Below are 24,528 nucleotides of genomic sequence, written 5' to 3' on the forward strand. Positions count from 1 at the left end.
TCTGGAATTTTTCAGTAGGCCTTCAGCCGTTCTCAGATTTATTTTTTGAGAAAAATCCTGTTCTGTTTGGACTCACCTGGTTCAGGTAACAAGTGGACAGCCCACTGGACAGGTGAGCCCATAGAAAAGCCAGCGGGCGTGGGGTCGCCTCGGCCGGGCAGAGAGAATTTCTGACAGAGATGATCCACTCAGACAATAAAAGCCTCATTAACTTAATGAATTCTGTCACATTAACCTGATTCCCAGGGAAGGCTCAGAGGCACACGGGAAGCCCATGGAACTGGTCCTCACAGAGACACAAACCTGTGCAGATGTGCAGCAGAGTATGCTCAATTAAACACAGAGGTGGGATGAAGCCGTCAGTCCCCCATGGAGCATAAGCAGTAGGTGAAGCAGAGTTTTTCCTGGAACAGCACACGTCTATCAGCAGGTCTGTAAACCAACAGAAACGGGAAGAACCAGGTCGACTTTGGTGAGTTCTGACCAGTTTATTCAGAATATCTGTTTAGTTTTACTCTAAAAAACAGTGAGGAAAAAAGATTTGATGAATATACGTGTTTTCTGTGTTAAAACTTAGGTTTATGGATAAGGTCAAAGTCTGGAGCCGTAGCTTTAGCAGAAATGTTTGGGAATGTAAAATCCTAAAACCAAATGAATCCATCTGGAGTTCAGAATTTTCTGTGCTGCTTCCTCTCACATTCTTCACCAGAAAGACTCTATAATGACACACAGAAGCAAAAAAAAAAAAAAGGAAATATTCTAAATATATTTAGGGAAAATAAAAGTCACCATTTATTGTCTGATCTGTGACATAAATGCCGTTTCTGTGAGATCAAGAGAATTCGAAACATTTTTTCGCTTAAACTTGTTGAATTTGCATATTTCCCAAACTAAAGATAGAAACTCCAGGTAAAGCTTAAACATTCTTTGTGTGTCTGTGAGTGTGTGCTAGTGTGTGCATGTATGTGTCCAGTACAGACCAAAAGTTTGGACACACCTTCCCATTCATTTGAATGAGACAGTCTGTCCAAACTTTAGGTCTTTACTGTATGTGTGTTGAAGTGTGTGTGTTTTTGTATGCACCCATGTGTAGTTCTGTGGGAATTTATTGATGCATGTTTCTGTGTGTGTGTGTACGTGACAATGTGTGCTAGACTGATTAATGTAGACCACAATGCATTTGAACAATTTGTCATTTGAAAAAATTTATGACAATTTGTTTTTTATAAACTATGCAACTTTTCATCGTAGGAACATAGTGAAGGCTTTGTATTTATTAGGTTTTTACTTTGGGGAAATGGGTGATGTCATATTTGCTGTTAAAACAAAGGAGTGGACATGTGTAGGAAAAGCATTGAAATCGAGGGATAGTCCCGCACTATATCGTATTTTAGGGGTTAGGCAGTAAATTTAGACACAGCCACTGAGTTTAATGTCTGTGTTATGCACCCTATGCCTAGGGGTGTGGGGCATAACATAAAGAAGAATAAAATAAGAAAAATGACCCAAAATACAAAAAGTAAGCCCTCAAAACTCACCTAATTTAATAAAGCTGCCAAAACCAATTTCTGTACAAATGAGGGTTTATTGTCCCAAATGTAATGGTGAGAGAAGGAAAGAAAAAGAAGCATCAAACTTCAGGGTGAACCCAGGCCAAAATAATAAACAAAACAGAACTAACTCAAATGTCAAATGTCTACCCGACCTTCCAGAAACCAAAGTAAAAATAAATGACAGAGTCTGACCCGTTTCCCTGAACCTCAACCAAAACAGGAGAAAACAGTCAAACAAAATGGCAGTTCACCCCTACTGCTCTACAAACAACAAAAATCCTAACACAAGTTACCAAGAATCTAAGCTTTACAAAGGAGTTTACACAGCCAAAAGGCCTCACACAAACATGTACGGTTTGTCAATGGGGGGACGGACGGACGGACAGAAACTTCTTCCCCCATGGAGCAGTGGAGATGCCAGGTTTTTAAAGTCCCATCCTCCAATCACGTGCAGCCATCAATCTTCCTCCCTCCAATCCTGAGCACCAGCACCAGTCACTCATCTTCCAATCCTGGGCAGCCACAAGGCCTTAGTGCAGCAATCCAGGTCACCTGAAAAAAAGAACAGAACCTACACACATACAAAAGTACTTTCACCCCCCTACACAAACACTCAATATACAAAAGATTAAATACGAAAAAAAAAAACATACACAAATACGACGAGGGTCGTAACAGTCTGATAGAAACTGTAATTAATTCCTGTTAAGCTAATGAATGTCAGCAAACAGATGATGGAACTATTCATGAAAAATTAATGGGCTGTGATTCACTGAATAGCCAGAGTTTCAATTACAAATCAGTGGTTTACAGCATCTAGCTGTAGAAACCGTTGACTGTATAAGAGAACTGGACAGAGCGGCTGTGACGTCACCTGTAGAAAATGCCTTACCTCTGGCTCCAGTGAAATGAAGCCGATTACGATTTTTACGTAATACGGACATGTCGCCATTTGGAGCCAGTTGACACTGATTGGTCCGAGTCGGTCTGAGTCAACATCAAGCTTGTTCGAAGTCCACACCTCCTCCACTGTCGATCAAATGTTTAAGGTGGGGGCCATATTATTTACTGAGGTCAGTTTATAACTTGAATAACTTGCGATAAAGAAAAAAATGAGGATTATCAAGAACTTGTTTAAAAGGTACCAGATCCAGAATGGTTATCCTGACCAATAGAATGACTGAGTAACCACTGTTTATTTCTCTGTAGACGTCTATGGGATTTTGGGATTCTTGAAGCCAGCAGGTACTTCCTGTTTGGAACGCCAAGGGGGAGGAGTCACTCTTTCCAGTTCTCATATACAGTCAGTGGTCATTCAAGACTGAGCTCATACACTGTACATGCAGATCATATAAATGTATGTGGTCAGCCAATCCTTCAAAGCTTTAACTGCATGTACGTAACTGACCACACATTTAGATGTTAGTGACCTGTTTTCATGGTAGCCACCAATGTTGAACACTGACTGCATGGGGGATGGGTGTGATACCTGTAGTAATTCATCTTCTTCTTACAATTGCTGTAGTGATGGTCAAATGTGAGCTTAGGAATGTGACCACCTTTTACAAATCAGGAGCAAAAGGACAATTAAACTGCAATCAAGAGGTTCTGGCCCAGACTTTGGCATGCCTTCAGATCCTGGGCTGTGAGGTCCTTCTGACCTTCTTTGTTCTTTTCCTGAATCATCTTTAAAGCAAATATTGCATCTTTGGTTTCACGCAGAACCAAATGTTCTCTTTTGTCCTCAGTCTAACTTCCTCTACTCTTTCTAATAACTTTATTGTGGTTCATCATCTTTATTTTTCTGTAGTTTCCACATCTCTGCATGTCTATCTTCTTTAGAAGTCTTCTTCTTCAATATCTTCCTCACTTCATTCCCCATGATTTATGCTACATCCTGCTCCACAACAGCCACCTCTTCCACGCTCTCTAACATTTCCAGATGTTCAGAGTTCTGCTTATAGCTGGTTTGATAACTGATAATCACATTGATCTATCCTGTCTGACAATAACCTGGTTGCAGAGGGACGATTACGTTAGCACCTCCTTAATCTCCATAATCCTCTGATTATCAAGCATCTTCTCCCAGTTATTTGAATCTTAACAATCCCAGAAACTGTCAGAGGAAGGTTGCAGCTGTTTATCTCTCAGATCTCCTCCTCCTCCTCAGAGCAGCTTTAGGTGAATTGAATGACTGACATTCGGTGTTTCTCAAAGTGTCAATAACTTTTGTTGTTGTGTTTCATCTTCTTGGATTTCTGTGTGAATTCTCTGATTTTTATCAGATGTTTGAAAAACACAGATAAAATCATTGAACTGGATGAATTTAATATTCATGTAGATGTTGACAGCATAAACAAAACCATTACGGTACTTTCGTTTTAGACTCACTGGGATTTTCTTATAAGTGTATTGACCTGCTCATCCACAGCATGTGCTTGGTTTATTTTTGACATCTTATGCAGAGAAACAGAAAGTTTGTTTGATCATCTGTTTTTTTAACTTGTCCTGCCCAGCAGCTGAGCAAACAGATGAGAGCTGAAGGCTTCTTGTGTTGAAAAAATTTTACGGTCACAATAGGGGTTTATGGATCTTCTGACACACAAGATGTATACTTGTGTAAACCCCTTTTGTATTTGAGGCTGAACCTCATTCATATTATTTATGTTTGTATACATTTTGTTTATTGGAAGAGAGTTGGATGTTAGAGATGGGCGATAAGAATACAACACAAAGGGGGGAGAGAGAAAAAAAGGGGGGGGGGGGTGAAGTTTTGGGGATAATTGAAGATATAGAGGGAGGGGTATAAACAAAAAGCAACAAGATGCTGGAGATTTGTCATTATTACTCAGGTGTAGATGTTAGCCAAAGGGGTGGGGCCTGCCACAGACACAAAGATCTTCACACACAAATGTGTCAACATGTACACAATACCACGACAGCTCACACGCACATACTTATACAAACACACACATGTCAAACAAATCATCCCATCATGACAATTTGTGCAAAGGGAGGGGTCCCATCTTTGTGTGATTGTCCTTTGTTTGCTGTTTTTAACAATTTTCGGTTTTCATGACTGTTTTATCTGCTTTTATGTTAAGCGCTTTGTGTTTTTAACTGAAATGAAAGGCGGTATATAAATAAATAAAGTTTGAGTTTGAGTTTGACTTCTCCACAGAATTGACCTTTGAGGAGTTTTAGTCAGGATTTAGACCCACCATAGCACTGAAACAAATCTGCTAAAAGTAACAAGGATCTGCTCATGGCTGCAGATGCTAGACTTGTGTCTGTTCTTGTTGTTTTTGATTTGGTAGCAAGTAACACAGATTAAGCTCTTTGGAGATGAGTGATGCTGAGAATTGTGCACCTCATGAATTCCTTATTGATTATCTAATGTTTCCTCAGGTATCAACCTTAAAATGAGAGCTGGGTGGTAAACATCAGCACACGATGACATCATCCGGCTCTGGGATTTCTTTCATGTCCTTTCACCAAATTAAGTGTCTCCATGTTTACTTCAATGGCTTCCAATCTGCCCTGTGGCTCCGCCTCCTACTTTGGATTTGGATTGGTGAGCAGGTGGATCAGGTGTACACTTCCCACCAGAATTTCCACCCCCACTCCATAAAGATACCAGGAGATATCACACTAGGGGGGTTGTTCCCTATTCACTCCCGCGGCCCACATGGTGTGAACTGTGGTGAGCTGAAGAAGGAGAAAGGGATCCACCGCATGGAGGCCATGCTGTATGCTCTGGACCAGATCAACGGTGACCCTGAACTGCTGCCTAACATCACTCTGGGTGCCCGGGTTCTGGACACCTGCTCCAGGGACACCTATGCTCTGGAGCAGTCCCTCACCTTTGTCCAGGCACTGATCCAGAAAGATACGTCTGATATCCGATGCACCAACGGTGAGCCTCCCATCATCCGCAAACCTGAGAGGGTGGTGGCAGTGATCGGGGCGTCAGCCAGCTCTGTGTCAATCATGGTGGCCAACATCCTGCGTCTGTTTGAGGTGAAGAGACGAGCCCAAAACCCTTTGGGAAAAAAATGTATTATTGTTTAAACTGTTCCGCGGTTTGGGCTGTCTGGGGTTGTGGAAAATGTCTCTTATGATTAAAAATAATTCTAGTGAGCAGAAAGACTGGTGGCACAAACAAGAGACACATAAACATGTAACGCACAGAGACAGGTGTTGCACACAGGTGACCTCAGACTGGTGAGCATCCATTTTTCTTCTGTGTAGTTCTTCCTTTGATAAGAAAAAGAGCCTTTGACAAAGCAAACTAAAACCTGACGAAGGTGAAGGACCCCCTTCATCCTCATGGATGTCTGCTGTTGTAGCACAGAGTCCTGCTTTAATCTGCAGGCAGACTCACCATTAGGCATTAATGTGATTGTTAGTTTATTATAGGACTGACACATTTTAGCAAGGCTGTTACACAACCCTAATCCTCTGTGTGCGTGTGTATATTTCTGCGTATTTGTGTCTTTGTGCGTGCATGTTTGTGTATTTCTTTTTAACTGTGTCTTAGTTTCTGTGTTTGTGTCTTTCTGTTTCACTTGTGTGTTTGTCTGTTCGTGGGTTTTTTGCTGTAAAAAGTAGTTCAGTAAATTATTGTCTAAAAAAAGCATTACAAACTTTTAGGATTTACAATAGTTTGTCATAATTGTTCTAAAAACGAGCTGCACAGTTGTGTAGTGGTTTGCACCCTTGCCTCTCAGCAGGCGGACCCCAATTCAAATCTCAGCTGCTTCCCTTTTTGTGTGTAGTTTGCATGTTCCCATTGTGCACGTGTGGGTTTCCTGAGGGCTCTTCGGCTTCCACCAAAATCATGCCTCCATGCTTCATAGGTTGATTGATGATTCTAAAATTGCTCCTTATAGTGTGAGTTTGAGTGTGTGGTTGTTGTCTCTTCCTTGCTAAAATGGACCGGTGAACTCTGTGGACGCACCCCCCCTTCACCCAGCAGTGGCTAGTTAGGCTCCAGCAACCCCATGACCCCAAACAGGAACATAGCGGGCTTAGAAGGTTTAACCAGGTTTGGTTCATCGATCATGGAGCTTCAAGTGTTAACCACACCAAGTTTTGTTTTTCTCGACCAGCCAGGTTTTCTTAGAAAAGCTTTGACTGCACTCAAACAGGACCTGCAAAATGACAGGGAGGCAAAAGAGTATGATACAATTTATGCAGAATCAGCTCAATTGTGGTTTTGTAAAACATAACCTTTCATCTGGGCTGCACGGTGGCGCAGTGGTTAGTGCTTTTGCCTCACAAGTTCAAGTCCCGGCTGGGGGAGCTGAAAACAGAACATCAATGGGGGACCTTTCTGTGTGGAGTTTGCATGTCCTCCCCATGCATGCGTGGGTTTTCTCCGGGATCTCCGACTTCCTCCCACTGTCCAAAAACATGCTTCATAGGTCAATTGGTCACTCTGAATTGTCCATAGGTGTGAATGTGCGTGTGCATGGATGTGTGATATGTGTGACCCTGTGACAGACTGGTGACCTGTCCAGGGTGTCCCCTGCATTTGCCCATAAGTGGCCGGGATAGGCTCCAGCAGCCCTGTGACCCCGAGAGGGATAAATGGAAGAAAATGAATGATTGAGTAATAACCGGAAAATATATTTTAAATGCTACCTAGTCAGAGCTGTTTCAACAATACAGCAGACCTGAATAAATACACCAGAAATAGCTAGTGAAAATAAAAGGCATCAACCATTAACGTATAGATTAGAAATTAACACAATTCTGTTAAAAATAGGTATTTAGACTGTATTAGGTATTTAGGTGTTGTTCCCTACTCCCTGCAGGGGTCGCTGCTGCAAAAATTCCCCATGTTTTGCACTTATTTTGGCTTATTGGCTTCTGACCCAGCCCTCTGCATTTAGCTAGACTTTGGACGAGCACATAACTGGCTGGAAAGGGCTCGTTCATGGTTGAACACTGTACCATTTAAAGAAGTGTACATTTTTTGCAGTTCGGTTCTTTGCTGTTTGCGTTTCAGCGCTCAGAGCTGTGCAAAAAGAGATTCTGTCAACAAAATGACTGAAAGAGTCAATCAGAGTTGGTCAAAATATGTGCAGATGTTTAGTTAGTCATTCAAGTTTACAAAATATAGTTACAAATAATTTGACCTTAGTTAGAATCATGCTGAAGGAATTATACTTGAAGGAAATGGCTTTAGGTCTTTTTGATTGGCCAGGTTTGCCTTAAGCAGTTGAGGCTCCATCCCATGCTAATGACCCCCTCTGAAGGGTGAAGGGGCATGTGCGAGACCAGCTTTAGCCGACGTTACATGTGCAAAATATATTTGATTGGATCAAACATCGGATTAGAATTCAACAGTGTTCATGGGCCCAGAAAAACATTTACCGATTATAACAAACGTTTACATGGGCCACACTTTCGGTCAGAATAAATCATTTGGAAACGCACATAACTCCCTAAAGCACCGGAAACGATCATAGAAGAAGAAATATTGAATTCCGTTGTAAACAAACCAAGCTGCCACATAGAGCGAGATGATCTTCTAAACGTGCTTTTAATATTGTGATGATTTTTATGAAGCGCCAGTTTGCTCATCATTTTATCTTTGGCCCGTGTGGTCAGTGCTTTTCTTTGTGGCGGAACAGAGCTGGAAGAAGGTTTAGGCTAACAGGTGCTTACAACATTTAGCCTTGGGTGAACATAAAGTCAATGCTGCGATCTGCATCCTGGCTCTACATAAATATGTGGGAATAACATCAGCCTTTATTTTGTCCGGACAGCACTGGAAAAACAAACCCACGTGATTGTTTGAACAGTTTCTAAGGACTGGGCGGCATTTCTGCTTTGAAAAGCTGCCTTTGCCAGCCCCCCCCCCCCCCCCCCCCCCCCAAAAGCCGGAGTGTGAGCTGGTGGTCCGAGATCTGCTCTGAGACACAGTTCTACCGGGATACATGGTTTTCCTGAGTTCGCCATCTCGCTAACGCGGAGCGGTGAGACGGATTGCGATCCCAAGCCTCCCCCTGAGCGCACTGTAAAAAAGCACCCTCCTCTGCCCGCCAACACAAAGCTACGAGTCCACTGTCCATGCATGACGTAAAACCAGAGCAGTAGTGACCGACAATCGGAATGAACTGTTTACATGCACAACGATCGGATCAACAATCGGCATTACCCACCTATCTCGATCAGAAAGAAATTTTGATCCGAATGAGTCTGATCGGGGCAGAGTATTCCGAACGGCGTGTTTACATGACGCATTTTTCTTCTGATCAGGCGCTCATTCCGATTACTTTTGTCCGTGTAACCGCAGCTACTGAGATATCCCCCGTTTGACCCCTTTCACTGTGGAGCACTGATAGTTTCATGTTATTGATCGTGCCCTTCAGATCCCTCAGGTGAGCTATGCCTCCACGGCTCCAGAACTTAGTGACAACAACCGCTACGACTTCTTCTCCCGAGTGGTGCCTCCAGACTCGTACCAGGCCCAGGCCATGCTCGACATCGTGAAAGCTTTGGGCTGGAACTACGTGTCCACACTGGCCTCTGAAGGAAACTATGGAGAGAGCGGTGTTGAAGCCTTCATGCAGATCTCCAGAGAAGCTGGTACTTTAACCCTTGTGACATAGTCTGACTTATGAGCTCTCACTAACTCAACATGTCTTAGTAACTAGTAAACTTAAGATTTGTTGCTAAGAGAATATTCCTTTTCCCAGATGGTTGTCTGTCAGTGACCTGTGGTTCTTGGTGTTAGGTGGTGTGTGCATTGCCCAGTCAGTGAAGATTCCCCGTGAGCCGACAGCTGGAGAGTTTGATAAGATTATTAAACGTCTGATGGAAACCAGTAATGCCAGAGGAGTTATTATCTTCGCCAATGAAGATGACATCAGGTAAATGAAGAAAGGTTTCACTCAAAAAAGCTCTTCATCATCATTGGCTGACAACATGATCTTCCTATGCTGAACTTCCATCCCTTTCTATATTGCAGGCGTGTTCTTGAGGCAGCACAGCGTGCTAACCTGACGGGACACTTCTTGTTTGTGGGGTCAGACAGTTGGGGTGCAAAGAGTTCTCCAATCACAGAGCTTGAAGATGTGGCAGAGGGCGCAGTGACCATTCTGCCAAAGCGTGCTTCTATTGATGGTATGACCGGACAAACTGCAAAAACCTAAACTTAATATTCTTGGTCTATGAAGTTCCAGAATCATGTGCAAGTGCGGGGTCCATTATCTAGTGCCTTTGAGTAATCTGTTGTTGTGGGTTCAATTGTGTTTGCATTTTTCATAAAAGTGTTGCTTTGTCACTATCATGTAAGTAGTCGTTCTTGAAAAGGTTTCTGTTTTCGTTGGGGTTTATGTGATTGTTGCGTGATAAAGTGTTAGTTGCAGTGCCATCATTTTATCCATCAAGGTTTTGTTGTTGTGCCCAGGGTTCGATCAGTACTTCACGTCTCGCTGCCTGGAGAACAACCGCAGGAATATCTGGTTTGCTGAGTTTTGGGAAGATGACTTTCGGTGCAAACTGACCCGACCTGGAGTTAAGTTGGACCCTGAAAAGAAGAAATGTACAGGTAAACACATACCTGTTGGTTACCAAAACGTAGACCCCCAGCTTTGGTAACACTTGAGGTATCCGTTAAGGTGATGAGAGGATTGGTCAGGACTCATCATACGAGCAGGAGGGAAAGGTCCAGTTTGTGATTGACGCCGTGTACGCCGTCGCTCACGCCCTGCACAACATGCACCAGGACCTGTGTCCTGGCAGCCATGGCGTCTGCAGCAATATGGATCCTGTGGAGGGGCGCCTACTGCTCGACTACATCAGAGCGGTCAACTTTAACGGTAAGACAGGACAAACGTGTCTCGTGACAACGATTTCAGATCTTTGGGCATTTTCCAGGATTCCCGGAAAAACTGTCAGATCAGCAGCACGAAGATGCTTTGCAGGCTAGCGCTCAGAGATGAATGAAGAGCTTGCAGAATGTCTCAACAGGTCTGTCAGAATCACACCTGCCAGCATTGTTACCCGTCCTCTGTCATTTTGAAAACTGTGGTTAACCACTTTGTAATGAGAGAGGACTGGGAGGGAGCGGGGACAATGTGATGCAAAGGTGAGAAATGTTAGTAAACACCTGCGTGTCCCACCTGCCAGTCAGTGGCTCTTATTGGAGTTACAACAGCCAATGATAGATAACTTTACAGTTTCTCCTGTTACATTTGTGCCAGAAAGCAAAACCTCCTGGAGAGCGAACAAAACTGTACCAGTGAGAACAGGGCTGCAGAAATTCCAGTAAGTATCAGAGCAGTGAGAACTGAGGGGAGCTGAGAGATGGAAATGTATTGTCAAGCAAGCAAAACACCAACATGTAATGCTGTGGCTCAATATTTTCTTTGCAAATTTAAGTTTTAAAAAGAAAAAAGTGGGTTCATGTCCTAAAACTATCTCTGGACCAATCTTTTGTGGGGTTGAATGATTGGCATGTGCGGATGTCTTTTCCATCAGCTGAGGTGCGTATCCATCCTCAGGGGTGATGAGGCTCTCTGCTTGGACGGTGAAGGACGACAGCCAGGAGCATGAGAGATGTCACTCCTACATCTTTCTCTACAGACATCATTCAGTCTTTGGCTTCCCACCAAGATGGTTGCATGCTGGACAACAATTCAGCTAACGCCATCAAAATTCAGTCGCCTTCCTTCTATCTGTACTCCTCTGTGAGGGGGTGTTTGGGCGGGGCAAGAAACTTGAAGCATAAGTTTGTTTGAGCAGACTCTGTGGTTATCAAACACAGTCCATTTACTATCAGTCCATGAATTCAGTTCCAGCATTGTGATCTCCTGAAGAAGACTGTGCTGCTGAAGACGGCTTCAGACCGTCTCTGGTGGGTTTACAGCTTACTTCAAAGTTTGGCCAAAACTTGGCTGTGTTGAAAAAAGAGAAAACGGTTGGATAATGGAGAGACGTGTCAGCACTCGAGATAAAAAGAAGGAGCTTTGAGGTGACTCTAGGCCCCTCCAACATGTGCTCCTAAAATTTTTGCTGTTGGCTAAGCTAATATCCATCATGGATAACCCCTCCCACCCCCTGCACCAAACTGTAGAGGTGCTGACCAGCTCCTTCAGCACCAGACTGTTGCCCCCACAGTGCAAGAAGGAGCTACCACAGGTCATCCCTCCCCACAGCCATCAGACTGTACAACACCGTGTTACAGTGACACTCCACGGTCCCACTGGTGTTTTTTTCATTCACTCATTTATTCATTTACTTTTGTTGCAGTTGTTGTTGTTTTCAGTTGTTTTTGTTCCTTAGCGGTTGTTTATTTGGTGTGTACTTTTTTACTCATTTGTTTATGTATAAAATAACAATTAAAAAGTGGATCACATGTTTGCAGTGGATCACGTCATTTTTGCAGCTGTATTTATTTAATTCGAATGTCATTTCTGATGTTTTTTTTTTTGCTTTCATTTCTGAATGTCCTTGCTGCCGCAGATAAGTGAATTTCCCCATCGTGGGATAAATAAAGTTAATCTAATCTATTATAATATAATCTAAAAACGTGGGACTAGATAAGATCCTGGAATTCCTGCTGCATGCATTCTCTGACAGTTGTGCTCCTCATTCTTCTAGCTCACACTGATTTTCCAGAATAAAAGCAAATGCAAATGAAGCAGAAGAACCTGGAAGAACATGCATGTCTGTTTCTCCTTTGTCACAGGTGATGTGGGGAAAAAGAGCTGAGATTTAACCAGACATGTTTGTGTCTTACAGGAAGTGCAGGTACGAGTGTTTTGTTCAATGAAAATGGAGACGCTCCCGGGCGATACGACATCTTTCAGTTTCAGATGACTAATCACAGCCACCCTGGTTACCATGTGATTGGGCAGTGGACAAACAACTTGAGGCTTAATGTAAGAGCTGGAGGTTGATGATGATGATGATGGTGGATCACAGAGTCTGAGCTCTGGCCTAATGACTGATTTTGCCGCTGTTTTCTGCCTGCCTGTAGCTGGAGGAGATGCAGTGGTCTGGAGGAGACAGATCAGTCCCAGAGTCCATCTGCAGCTTCCCCTGTAAGCCTGGAGAAAGAAAGAAGATGGTGAAGGGTGTCCCCTGCTGCTGGCACTGCGAGGTATGAGATTCAGATTCAGTTTGCAAACACAACAGACTTTTCAGTTATGTTGTGACTTTCAGTTGGGGATGTTCATTTTCAGAATCAGAATCTGAATAGCTTTATTGTAGTTGTAGAGGGACAACAAAATCTAGCACGACTCCCTTGTGTAAAACAGAACAAGTTAGGTAAAAACAAGCAGTAAACTTAAAGTGCTACTTTCTGTCCACATTTAGGGCTGAGACAGCTCTGGGGTAGCAGCTGTCTCTTAAGTCTGTTTGTTTTTGTTCGTAATGACCCGTATCGCTTCCCAGAGGGCAACAGGTTGAAGAGGTGATGTCAAGGGTAGGACCTGTCTTTGATGCTTAGGGCTTTGCTGAGGGAGATGCCAAGCAGAGATCAGCCAAATGATCTTCTCTTCTGTCTTTACAACCCTCTGCAAACTCTTTTTCTCTGCTTCAGTGCAGCCACAGCCACACTGTGATGGTGTAGGTCAGCAGACTCTCTATACTGGAGCAGTAAAAGGTCACCAGTAGCTGGGTGTTCAGGTTTTCTCGTTTCAGTGGCCTCAGAAAGTGTACCTGCTGCTGAGCCCTTTGTTACCACTGCCAGTATTCTCAGTCGTGATGTGGACTGGAAAGAATTCGCTTTCTCCATCCGCTCGCAAGACAAAGTATGAGCTCTTTTGTCTTGGTCATGTTAAGAGTCAAGTTGTTGGCTGAGGACCAAGCCAAAGACCTCATCCTAGTAAGCTGTGAACTCCTCTCCTGTTACCCGTTCCACTACCTGTGTGTCGTCTGTAAACTTGACAATGATGCTCTTTGGTGGATTTGGAGTTCGATGTGTAGAGTGAGTGGAGGAGTGGACTCCGAACGCAGCCCTGACGAGAGATGGGAGCCAAGTTTCACACGCTGGGGGCAGTTGGTTAGGAAGTCCTTATCCAGGCACAGGTGGAAGGGTGGGATCTCCAGATCGGATAACTCCATGATCAGGAGGCCAGGGATGATGGTTTTAAAAGCAGAGCAGTCTCATGAAGTCGTTCTGGTGTGCCAGCTGGCTGAGTGCTAAATGGAGTGGGATGGCTATGGCGTCCTCTATGGCTATGAATTTATTTTTTTAATAAATTCAGGACTTTTTCATATTTTTTCCCACTTAGAAACTGCTTGTTGGAGAACACAGGTATTTCTCTTCGATTCTCGATTCATTTTAGGTCAATCAGATCGTTCAAAACAAACCAATATTGAATATGAAATGTGTCGACAACCACAAATTATGATAAGGTTCGTGATGAGGAATTGTTACACCTTTACTGTAAAGACTAAACAGAATTGGACCATGCACAGAGCCTTGGGGTGCACCTTGATCCACTCTGCCATGTGCGGAAGACTCATCGTTTACTATGCATAATGTAAAGGAGCTTAAGCCTATAATGCCAATGGCGTGTTTGTGTCTCTTACATGCAGCTCTGTGATGGATATCAGTACCAGCTGGATGAGTTTACCTGTGAGACCTGCCCACTGGACAAACGACCTGCACCCAACAGAACCGCCTGCCGTCCAACCCCAATCATCAAACTAGAGTGGAACTCCCTCTGGGCCTTAGTGCCCGCCTCCATCGCTATGCTGGGTATCCTAACAACTAGTGCTGTGGTGATAACCTTCATCCGCTTCAATGACACACCCATTGTCAGGGCGTCGGGCAGAGAGCTCAGCTATGTTCTACTGACCGGTGAGTTTGGCAGCAGCCTGACATCACCGTGGATGCTGGCATCACATGTGCTGTCTCTACAGGCATCTTCATCATCTACCTGATCACCTTCCTGATGATCGCTGAGCCTGGTGTAGTGGTGTGTGCTTTACGGCGACTCTTGCTGGGTCTTGGCATGGCCATCACTTACTCTTCCATGTTAACCAAAACCAACCGCATCTACCGCATCTTTGAGCAAGGCAAGAAGTCAGTAACCCCGCCCAAATTCATTAGTCCCACCTCCCAGCTTCTCATCACCTTCGTCCTCATCTCTGTTCAGGTGAGTGTTCCAATGTCACACAACACCCCTCCCTCACACAAATACATGTACACACACAAAGCACACTGAAACATAAACATAGACACACACACACACACACACACACACACACACAGGAACTACTGCTGCACCAGTTTCTTTAATCCAGGTCTCTGTGTTATTGTCAGGTCTTTGGTGTGTTTGTATGGTTTGCCGTCATTCCTCCTCACACCATCATTGACTATGAAGAACTCCGCCCCCCAAACCCAGACCTGGCACGCGGCATCCTGAAGTGTGACATGTCAGATATGTCGATCATCTGTTGTCTGAGCTACAGCATCGTTCTCATGGTAACGTGGTGGTCTTGACTTCATGAACCTGTCATGGCATGCTTTTAGGAGGGTGGGGTTATCACAATGCTACATAGCACATACCACATGGAAGCATCTGAACCAACAACACATGATATTTTGCATTAAAAACCCACAGGTAACCTGTACCGTGTATGCGGTGAAGAGCCGCGGCGTTCCAGAGACCTTCAACGAAGCAAAGCCCATCGGCTTTACAATGTACACGACCTGCATTGTCTGGTTGGCCTTTGTGCCCATTTTCTTTGGCACGGCCCAATCCACTGAAAAGGTAAAAACTGACTCAGCACTTCCTGTTTAACAGGAACTTCTTTGTGACATGGGTCAGAACATTCAGCCAATTTTGTGCTTTCCTGCTAGTTTGAATGAATCTTTCACTGCTATTTGATAGCTCTTGGAGGCCCATGGGAAGTTCTGATGCATTTTTGGGAATTATGCAAAGCAGAGTGAATTTTAGTTGAACGTACAAGTCAGCTTTTCTCTGCATGTCTCTGTTTATGTAGATGTTTATCCAGACAGCTACGCTGACCATCTCCATGTCTCTGAGCGCCTCTGTCTCCCTTGGGATGCTCTACATGCCCAAAGTCTATGTGATTATTTTCCACCCAGAGCAGAACGTTCAGAAGAGGAAGAGGAGCTTCAAGGTCCTCCTGGCAGTTGTTGTGTTGCTTTTGTTGCAACACCTCACAGTTGCCAAGCTGCATTGTTTCGGTGTTGCCTCAAAGATGCCATGTTTCTGTTCCAGGCTGTGGTTCAGGCTGCAAAGTCCCTGACAGAGAAGCAGAACGGGGACATGAAGATTGAACCGGACAGATCACAGTGATGCAGGTTCTCCTGCTCCCAGAGGTACTGACTCTGGTTCTAGGGCCACTGGGGGTGGGGGTTGTCTGATAGGTGTTAACTTATAGACATCCTAAAAATGCTTGTGTGGGGGAACTTAAAGCCAAGTGCGCAGAGCTCCCACGACCGAAGATCAGATCATTGGATGTCCAATGGATGTCCTGATGTCACCTGCACTGATGGACACTTTTGTGCCCAAACGCGGTGTTAGTTATGGACAAACAATGACTGGCACAGAAGTCTAGTAATAAAATATCACATTCAGATCAGGGAGGCCTTTCCTCCTGATCACATCCTTGCAGGTGTCATTGTTGTTATCTATGTGTGCATTGAAGTCTTGCAGTAGAGCAATGAAAGACCCACTCAGAGCACTTTTTATTACCCCCGGAGGGGAGTGGGAAAGGGGGACAGTACATGAATCGCACTGCACCAAACAGAGGCATGCAGAACTAAATGATAAATAATGATTAAGAATGGAGAAGAGAAACCCAGTGCACCATAGTTTCCCCAGTTTCAAACTTCTCGCAGCCTACTAACAACTTTGTTATTGTTAAGTTTAATTTAAACACATTAACATTAAGTTAAATTATCTCTGAATACTTACTAGTCTGACAATAAGCCTGTCCAAAGAGGAATGTTTTCAGTCTAACTTTGAATGTAGAAACTGAATCGGCCTCTCTTCCATGAGCTGGGAGTTTATTCCATAAGACAGGGGCTTGGTGGCTAAACGCTCTACCTCCAACCGTACTTTTACTAATTCTAGGAACCACAAGCAGTCCTGCATTTAGTGAGTGAAATGTTCTTATTGGATGGTAAGGGACTATGAGGTCCTTAATATAGGACGGGGCCATTCCATGTAAGGCCTTATAGGTTAACAGGAGGATTTTAAACTTGAATCAACTAGGAGCCAATGGAGTGAAACCAACACAGGAGTGATGTGATCTCTTCTGCTAGTTCCTGCTAACAATCTAGCTGCTGCGTTCTGAACAAGCTGGAGACTTCTTAAGGAACTCTTAGGACACGCTGCTAACAAGGGGTTACAGTAATCCAGTCTAGATGGAACAAATGCATGGATGAGTTATTCAGCATCACTCTTAGAAAGTATATTTCTGATCTTAGCTTTATCGCGCAGGTGAAAAAAATGCTGTTCTACACGCCTGAGATATGTGAGCCTTAAATGATAAATCTTGGTCAGATAAAACTCCTAGTTTTCTAACTGTGGAATTGGGGGCTATACTTATACCATCCAGGGAGACTATCTGAGCAGACAGAGTATCTCTGAGGTTTTTAGGACCTAGTATAATGACCTCAGTTTTTTCTGGGTTCAAGAGGAGGTAATTAATTGTCATCCAGGTCTTGATGTCTCTGATGCAGACATTCAGTTTCTCTATAAATTAATTCTGGTCAGGTTTAATAGATAAAAACAACTGCCTATCATCTGTAAAACATTGAAAATTAATGCTGTGTTTCCTGATTATGTTTTCTTAGTGTAGCATGTAAGGCATAAACAGGATGGGTCCTAAAACTGAGCCCTGTGGGACTCCTTAGTTAACTCAAGTGCACTGAGAGGAATGTCCATTTACATTAACAAACTGATACCGATCGGATAAATGGGATTCAAACCACTGGAGGGCAGATCCTCTGATCCCTATGTCTATACCTTTGGAGTAAAATACTGTAGTCGATAGTGTCAAAGGCTGCATTGACATCTAACAGGACCAGAATAGAGAGTAGTACCTTTTCTGAGGCCAATAACAAGTCATTAGAGACTCTAACTAGTGCAGTTTCCGTGATGTGGTGGGGTCTAAACCCCGACTGAAAGTCTTCAAAGTGGCTGTTGTCCTGTAGGTGGCAGTAAAGCTGCTTAACTACAACTCTTTCTAGGTTTTTAGAAATAAAGGGGAGGTTTGATATTAGTCTATAGTTGGCCAAGATGCTAGGATCCAAACTGGGCTTTTTCGGAAGAGGTTTAACAACTGCATATTTAAAAGACTGTGGCACGTAACCCGTTTCCAGAGAGGTATTTATCATTGTTAATATGGAATCATTAATTAGGGGAAAAGTTTCTTTAAAAATTCTAGTGGGAATTGGGTCTAACAGACAGGTTGATGATTTGGAGGACATAATAACTGATGTTATTTCCGGTTGATCCACAGCAGTGAAGCAGTCTAATGTTACAGAGGTTTCTATGGATGCCTCCATTTCTACCGCTTCAGCCTGTTCTGGGCTGATAGTAGGAATAACTTGATTCAACTTATGTCTAATATTTGAGATTTTACTTTTGAAAAATGTAAGAAAATCATCAGAGCTGAGAGAAAGAGTTGGGATTCAAACCAGCTTGCTAACCACAGTGCCACCATAAAGGCTTCTCTCGAAAATCATTTGCAGGAACAAGAGGCTCAGCAGGTCATTTTTCACCCCTTGAAAAATAGCTAAACCAAGTCTTGAGTAAACTATACTATCTAGATTCTGCTTCTTTTATTAAGTTAATATTATTAAGTAAAATATTATTTTATTAAGTTATTAAGTCTTTTATTAATGTATTTTATATTTTTTTAAATCTTAAATATATGTAAAATTCTTTATTTGGAGTAACTTTCTTCTCAAATCATCATTTCATCTAAAAATCTGTAAAATGTCAGTTTCTAAAGAACTCTAATCTTAACAGAGTCATATCTTCTACTTCAGAGGGTTGTGAGGACACTGGAGGTTGTGGGGTTGTGAGAGCCTCAAGGATGAGCAGACCTGCAGAGTACTTGAAGGTTACACAAGAATCTGACTCATTCTTTGAAGGGAGGAGACATGACCTATACTCCTCCCAAAGAAACCAAATCCTTATTCTGCCTCAAAAAGTCAAAAACGCAAAAACTGTCTCAGGCAGAGGAAAATCTGGAGGACGGAACCAAACAGTAAGGTTCATGTCAGGATGGCTAGAGGTGCAAACAGATGTGTAATGATGCTGCGGGCGGGGGAAAGGACCAGATCAGGATGTTTGATAAACAGATCTCTATATGACGGTGGCCCTGAAGTGCAAATCAACAAATCACTCAACGCAGAAATATTTTAAAGATCACAATGAAAAAGCTAAACAAATTTTTTTTTAAAAACCCTAGCATTACTTTGTATAAAATAAAATTTCAGATTTGATGATGTTCATTATCACTTAATGTCAAATAACTTTCAGTTGAAATGATGGACAAATGTCCTCATCCAATCAGCGATGTCCCATAGGACCTACTTTTTCTGGTTTCTCATTGTGTTTCCTTTCTTTTTTAATATTTCATTTGGATTTCTATAAATTACTTTTGCTTTCCAAAACGTTTTTATAATGGAAAATGGAAAAGGTAGGTAGGTACTATAGGACTTGCTGATTGGATCCAATCAGTGAAGTCCCAAAGTGCCTTCCTTTTTTCAGTTTCTCATTAGATGTGTTTCCATTGACTATGAAATTGCGCAGATTGGAAATAAAAAAATTTGCCTAATGGAAACACAACTATTTGAATAAATGCGCATTTATCAACAACCAAAAAACTTTTTGTGCTTGGAGGAGTTAGTTTTTGAGGCGTGCAGAAATTGACATACTTGACAAAACTGCTATGGAAAAACTTAGTCATGTGACCAACAACCGGAAGACAGTATTGTTCTTGGTAGGAATGGCGGCCTAGAGCGCTGCACAGTGGGCGCCACCAGAGGTCCCACAGCGTCACACAGCTCATCAAAAGTTGAGCGTGTCATGTGGAATTGTTGGATCCACAGCTCCTCTGGAAAATCACCAACCACCATTTCCCAAAATGGCTTCATCCGTAAGTCCTCCCACGTTGTAATAAGTTTGCAACTCCATGGCCTGAGTAAGACGCCGACGTCTCCTTTGATAGATGATGATGAGCGCTAGAGCTGTGGCAGAAATCTGAATGTATCTGCTGTCAATCAAAGTACTGTTCACATCCGTCGCTGTGTTTTTGAATGACTTATTGCATGAATTGGTTTGTTTATTCGCATAATTATGATTTAAAGGGCCTATAAATGCAAAATCCATTTTTTGAGCCTTTTAGTGTATCATAATGTTCAATCCTCACTATAAACAACCCCAAAGGGGTATTTTGATCCATACTAAAAACCAGGTTCTAAAAACAGGTTCTAAAAACCTGCCCTCTGAGCAACACCCCCTGCCAACCCATGAAAACAAGCGGGTTCTCACATTGTGATGTCACAAAGTAGGGAACCGCCCCTTCCAGGAAGAGTTTGTGCTCCCAACCCCCTTGACTAACACACACGCCCACTTTCTCCACGGAGTTAGCGGTGATCGGCTAAACAGTTTCTTTTTATATGAACTATGCGAACATCCACCTTTACAAACGTTTGAATGTTATTTGTTTTGGACAGCGAGACGACACGCTGCTGCAGCCGACTCTAGCATGATGTCATGAAATGGGCGAAACCCACAAGGATAAAAAGGCAGAGCCTCAGTGATTGAGGCGTCTTAATTCCGGGTTGGAAAAGTCTGAGCTCAGGAAAATAACCAATATGTCATTTAAAAAAATCATGCTTCAGGGTGTCAGAGGTAAAAAATTATCATATACATGGATATAGTTTACTATAAAAGGCTTATGAATAGCATAATATAGACCCTTTAATGGAGACTGTGTAATTGTGAAATTGTGTTTTTTTTTACATTTCTAGAATTTCGCATATATGTAATGGAAACGCAGTTAATGTGTTTCATTTTTTAACACTTTATTTTGTTTTTTGAAATGGTTTTTTGTTTTAAGTTTTGGAATTGTGTTTCGTTTTCTAAAACTTAATGCTGTTTTTTCAAATATTTGTTTTTCCTTTTTTAATTGTTGTGATCTTTGAAAATGTTTTTGCATTGTTGATGTAATTTGCACTTCTGGGCCACCGTAGATCTTAGTTGAAAGCTTGATCTTCATCACATTTTAGAGGGTTGTGTTAACTTTATGGGTGTGAGGTTTGGGACATCTTGGGGGAGTGGTGGGAGGGTGGGAGATTCCAGGTCAAAGCTGGGTTTAATGTCTGCCTGGACCTTTACATGGAAGTTGACCAGCAATGTTCACGGGTCAATACTTTTTTCCTCTCCCTAGGAATCTGCTGGCATCAATGGCAAAAAGGATCGTGTGGTCAAAATCACAGCAAGATGATGGTATCCCCTGAGATTTTACTGTAAAAGGCAGACGGTCTGGTGGTCCAGACAGGAGGTCCTCTGTGGGAAGGGGGGCCGTAATGCTGTCACAACAAGCTAAACCTCTGCCTAAGCATGAGGTGGTTAGATGCACCTGAGCACTTCCTGTCTGGACACTTCAAACTTTAGGCTAATCTGCACTTCACGACAGCCTTGAAGGATGGGACCCCCTGAACCCACCTAAGACCTGGTGAAACCCAGCTCAGGGGAGAGGTTTGAGCCAAAGGCTGAAGAAAAACCCTCTACTCCCACCAAATGTCTGCAGATGCTCAAGCTGGAGGATGGAGTGATCACTGCACATGCTCAGTTCTGCTGCAAACACACAACATGCAGCCCCTTCATTGGTTCCACTTGTGTTTTAAAAGTACAATGTCAATTCAGTAATCAGTACTTTTTTAAGGGACATCAATAATAAAACATAAACCTAATGAACCTTGAAGATGCTGTTCAAGTGCAACCCTCCCAACTTCAAGAACCCAGCAGAAACCACTGTCTCTGCAGACCATGGCTCTGGTGTTATTTAGCGCTCATGTGTTGCAGGCCTTGGTTTGGGTAGAGCCTAACCTCCTCCAGAGTTTAAAAATTAGGTTTGGAAAACCATCTCCATCTCTCCATCCAGTACTGCGTCGTCCTTTTTTTGTTCTAAAGTATTTACTTTCTGCTCATTGTACACTCAACATTTCCTCCATCACCATGCACATCTGCAGAGTATGCCGACATTTCATTTCTATCATTCTGAGTAAAATTAATTTACTTAAATAAAAATTTTATTTACCCGGTTGTCTCTTTTTTTTCCATGAATAAACTAGCTTAATCTAATTTATGTATGTCAAAGAGAAAATACATGAGAACCTTTAATGAGCCAGGACCACAGAGGCAGCTCTACCTATTGGTTGCTTTAAGCTCCTCCCACAGCTTGACGAGGTCAAGGTCAACCGCCAAGCTATTTTTTATTTCTTTAGAAATTTAGAAGAATTTGTCTGTACCCATGTTTTAACCCATAAAAACATCAAAGTGTGAAAACCACATATTTGTGGTCATAATCTGAACAGCTCTTCTGATTATCCTATCATTATCATACACACCGTTTTGGACACAAACGGTTTGTTTATAACGTTTCACACATTGTGCCTCAATGTGTGACTGTAAAATCTGTGGCTGTTGATGATCAGCAGTTGGTTTGTAATCTACGGTGGCCGACAGGGCTCACACTACATACAAATGGAAAAACGCAACGGCATTACCCGAAGCAAGACGAAATTACCCGAAGCACAACGGCATTAAGAGACAGCGCAACGGCATTACCCGAAGCGCGACGACATAACCGCAGCATTAGCATTAAGCTCAGCACAACGGAAGTGAGGACTTTTTTTCCGGGGAAAAATAAAAGCCTGGCAGATTCAAACTATTCGGTACGACAGAATTTTAGGGCCACCAAAAAAAGTAAAATTATGAAATTTTAAACCGTAAATTTATGAGAAAAAAATTGTATTTTTACGAGATTAAAGTGGAAGTGAGCATACAGGGCAGCAGCAGCAACAAGTGAACGCTGCAAAGCAGCAGAGCAGACTGACTAAACTTAGTTGAACAGGTGAGCTGAATGTTTATTGATAACGTTCCAAATGTCTGGAAGTTTAGTTGTTTGATTTATGATTTATTAATGTTTTATTTTTTGATTGGTGGTTTGGAGGATCTCTGCAGCCCGATGAAGCCGACGGCGACAGTTATGGAGTGTGAAAAATAAAATAAAAGCTGCAGCGGTTCTCTACACCCAAATGTTTCTCTGAGCTCCTTATTTTATATATGAAACTCCGCTTTACTGACACCGAACCCCGGAAAACCGGTTTACACTGAAAATTATCTGATTTGTGTGTAACATTTGGGTGTAGAGAACCGCTGCAGCTTTTATTTTTCCTTTTCATTCACATATCCTGAAGTTCATCTGTCACCTTATGACATGAACCTGTCATCAGAACACCAATGCAGAAGTAAACAGTGTTACATACGCCACCTCCTCCAGATGAAACGTCCCGTTATAACATATAACAATAAAGAGGAATGAAAATAGTCTGTTATATTAGCATTAGAACGTTGAAAATGCCAGAAAGTGCTCCTCCTCAGACGGAAGTGTCACACAAACGTAGAGATCTGATCTTTAATGGAGGAAGAAAGGATTCAGGTGGACAGCTGCAGGGATACTGTTGAACCTGCGAAATAACTTCTCTTTTTTTCTCTCTGACTGTGGTCGGAAACGCAGGGGAGATTTTCTCCAGGGCCGAAGGCGGATCCTCGTTTGGGATTCACTTTCCCGCTCGGATCGTCAGCCTCCAGAGCGAGTTAATAAGACAAAATACTTCTTCTGGGGAGGGACATCATCTTTTTATTAAGGTTCTCAGTCTCGATCACACAATATAGACGCAAACTCTCCCGCTCCGCGCTCTCACCCCCCTCTTTCGCCCGTGCTCTCACACATGCACGCGGGGTCTCCAACACACACACAGGCACGCACACACACGCGCGCGCGCGCACACTCCATAACTGTCGCCGTCGGCTTCATCGGGCTGCAGAGATCCTCCAAACCACCAATCAAAAAATAAAACATTAATAAATCATAAATCAAACAACTAAACTTCCAGACATTTGGAACGTTATCAATAAACATTCAGCTCACCTGTTCAACTAAGTTTAGTCAGTCTGCTCTGCTGCTTTGCAGCGTTCACTTGTTGCTGCTGCTGCCCTGTATGCTCACTTCCACTTTAATCTCGTAAAAATACAATTTTTTTCTCATAAATTTACGGTTTAAAATTTCATAATTTTACTTTTTTTGGTGGCCCTAAAATTCTGTCGTACCGAATAGTTTGAATCTGCCAGGCTTTTATTTTTTCCCCGGAAAAAAAGTCCTCACTTCCGTTGTGCTGAGCTTAATGCTAATGCTGCGGTTATGTCGTCGCGCTTCGGGTAATGCCGTTGCGCTGTCTCTTAATGCCGTTGTGCTTCGGGTAATGCCGTTGCGCTGTCTCTTAATGCCGTTGTGCTTCGGGTAATTTCGTCTTGCTTCGGGTAATGCCGTTGCGTTTTTCCATTTGTATGTAGTGTGAGCCCTGTCGGCCACCGTAGTAATCATGTGAAACGATACATTCACAAACAAAAGCCACAACGAAAGTCTGAGATGAAAATGGGATGACTGGAAGTGACAATTTTCCATCTACCAAACTGAACCTTTCTTCTTTTGCAGATAAATAAATTCTCATACACCCTAGGCTTTAATCATATGTGTTTTAAATATGTTCTTGTAGTATTTTTCTGATGATGGAGAACATATATATACATGTATATAAAGAAAGTTAAGCTCACAATTGCATTGCTGAGTATTTCTTTATGCAAATCATTGTGAATCAGGGGCAGTCGAAAAAAATGCTGTTGGAAGAAGGTCTTCATGTGATGTAGAAAATATGCTGTCACAGTCT

General features: G+C 42.7%; 1 protein-coding gene across 2 annotated transcripts; it reads left to right on the top strand.

The window, feature by feature from the left end:
* Nucleotides 1-106: 106 nt before the first annotated feature.
* On the top strand, nt 107-21,835 carry grm6a (glutamate receptor, metabotropic 6a). 2 transcript variants are annotated; one of them, XM_078950079.1, is made up of 16 exons: nt 107-472; nt 4,962-5,573; nt 8,936-9,152; nt 9,301-9,436; nt 9,535-9,689; nt 9,976-10,116; nt 10,187-10,387; nt 12,312-12,451; nt 12,550-12,672; nt 14,115-14,379; nt 14,442-14,677; nt 14,845-15,006; nt 15,146-15,295; nt 15,528-15,668; nt 15,770-15,870; nt 20,964-21,835. In XM_078950079.1, exons 2-15 carry the CDS (start codon nt 5,007-5,009, stop codon nt 15,845-15,847), a joined length of 2,712 nt encoding a protein of 903 aa, XP_078806205.1. In that variant the 5' UTR covers nt 107-472; nt 4,962-5,006; the 3' UTR covers nt 15,848-15,870; nt 20,964-21,835. The 2 variants fall into 2 exon arrangements, with proteins under 2 accessions (XP_078806205.1, XP_004086437.1); XM_004086389.5 differs by lacking the exon at nt 107-472 and having other exon boundaries at nt 4,766-5,573.
* The last annotated feature ends 2,693 nt before the right edge of the window (nt 21,836-24,528 follow it).

The sequence above is a fragment of the Oryzias latipes genome, chromosome 7, assembly GCF_053564925.1.
Source record: "Oryzias latipes strain Hd-rR chromosome 7, Olatipes_Hd-rR_3.1".
NCBI classification, from domain to species: Eukaryota; Metazoa; Chordata; class Actinopteri; order Beloniformes; family Adrianichthyidae; genus Oryzias; species Oryzias latipes.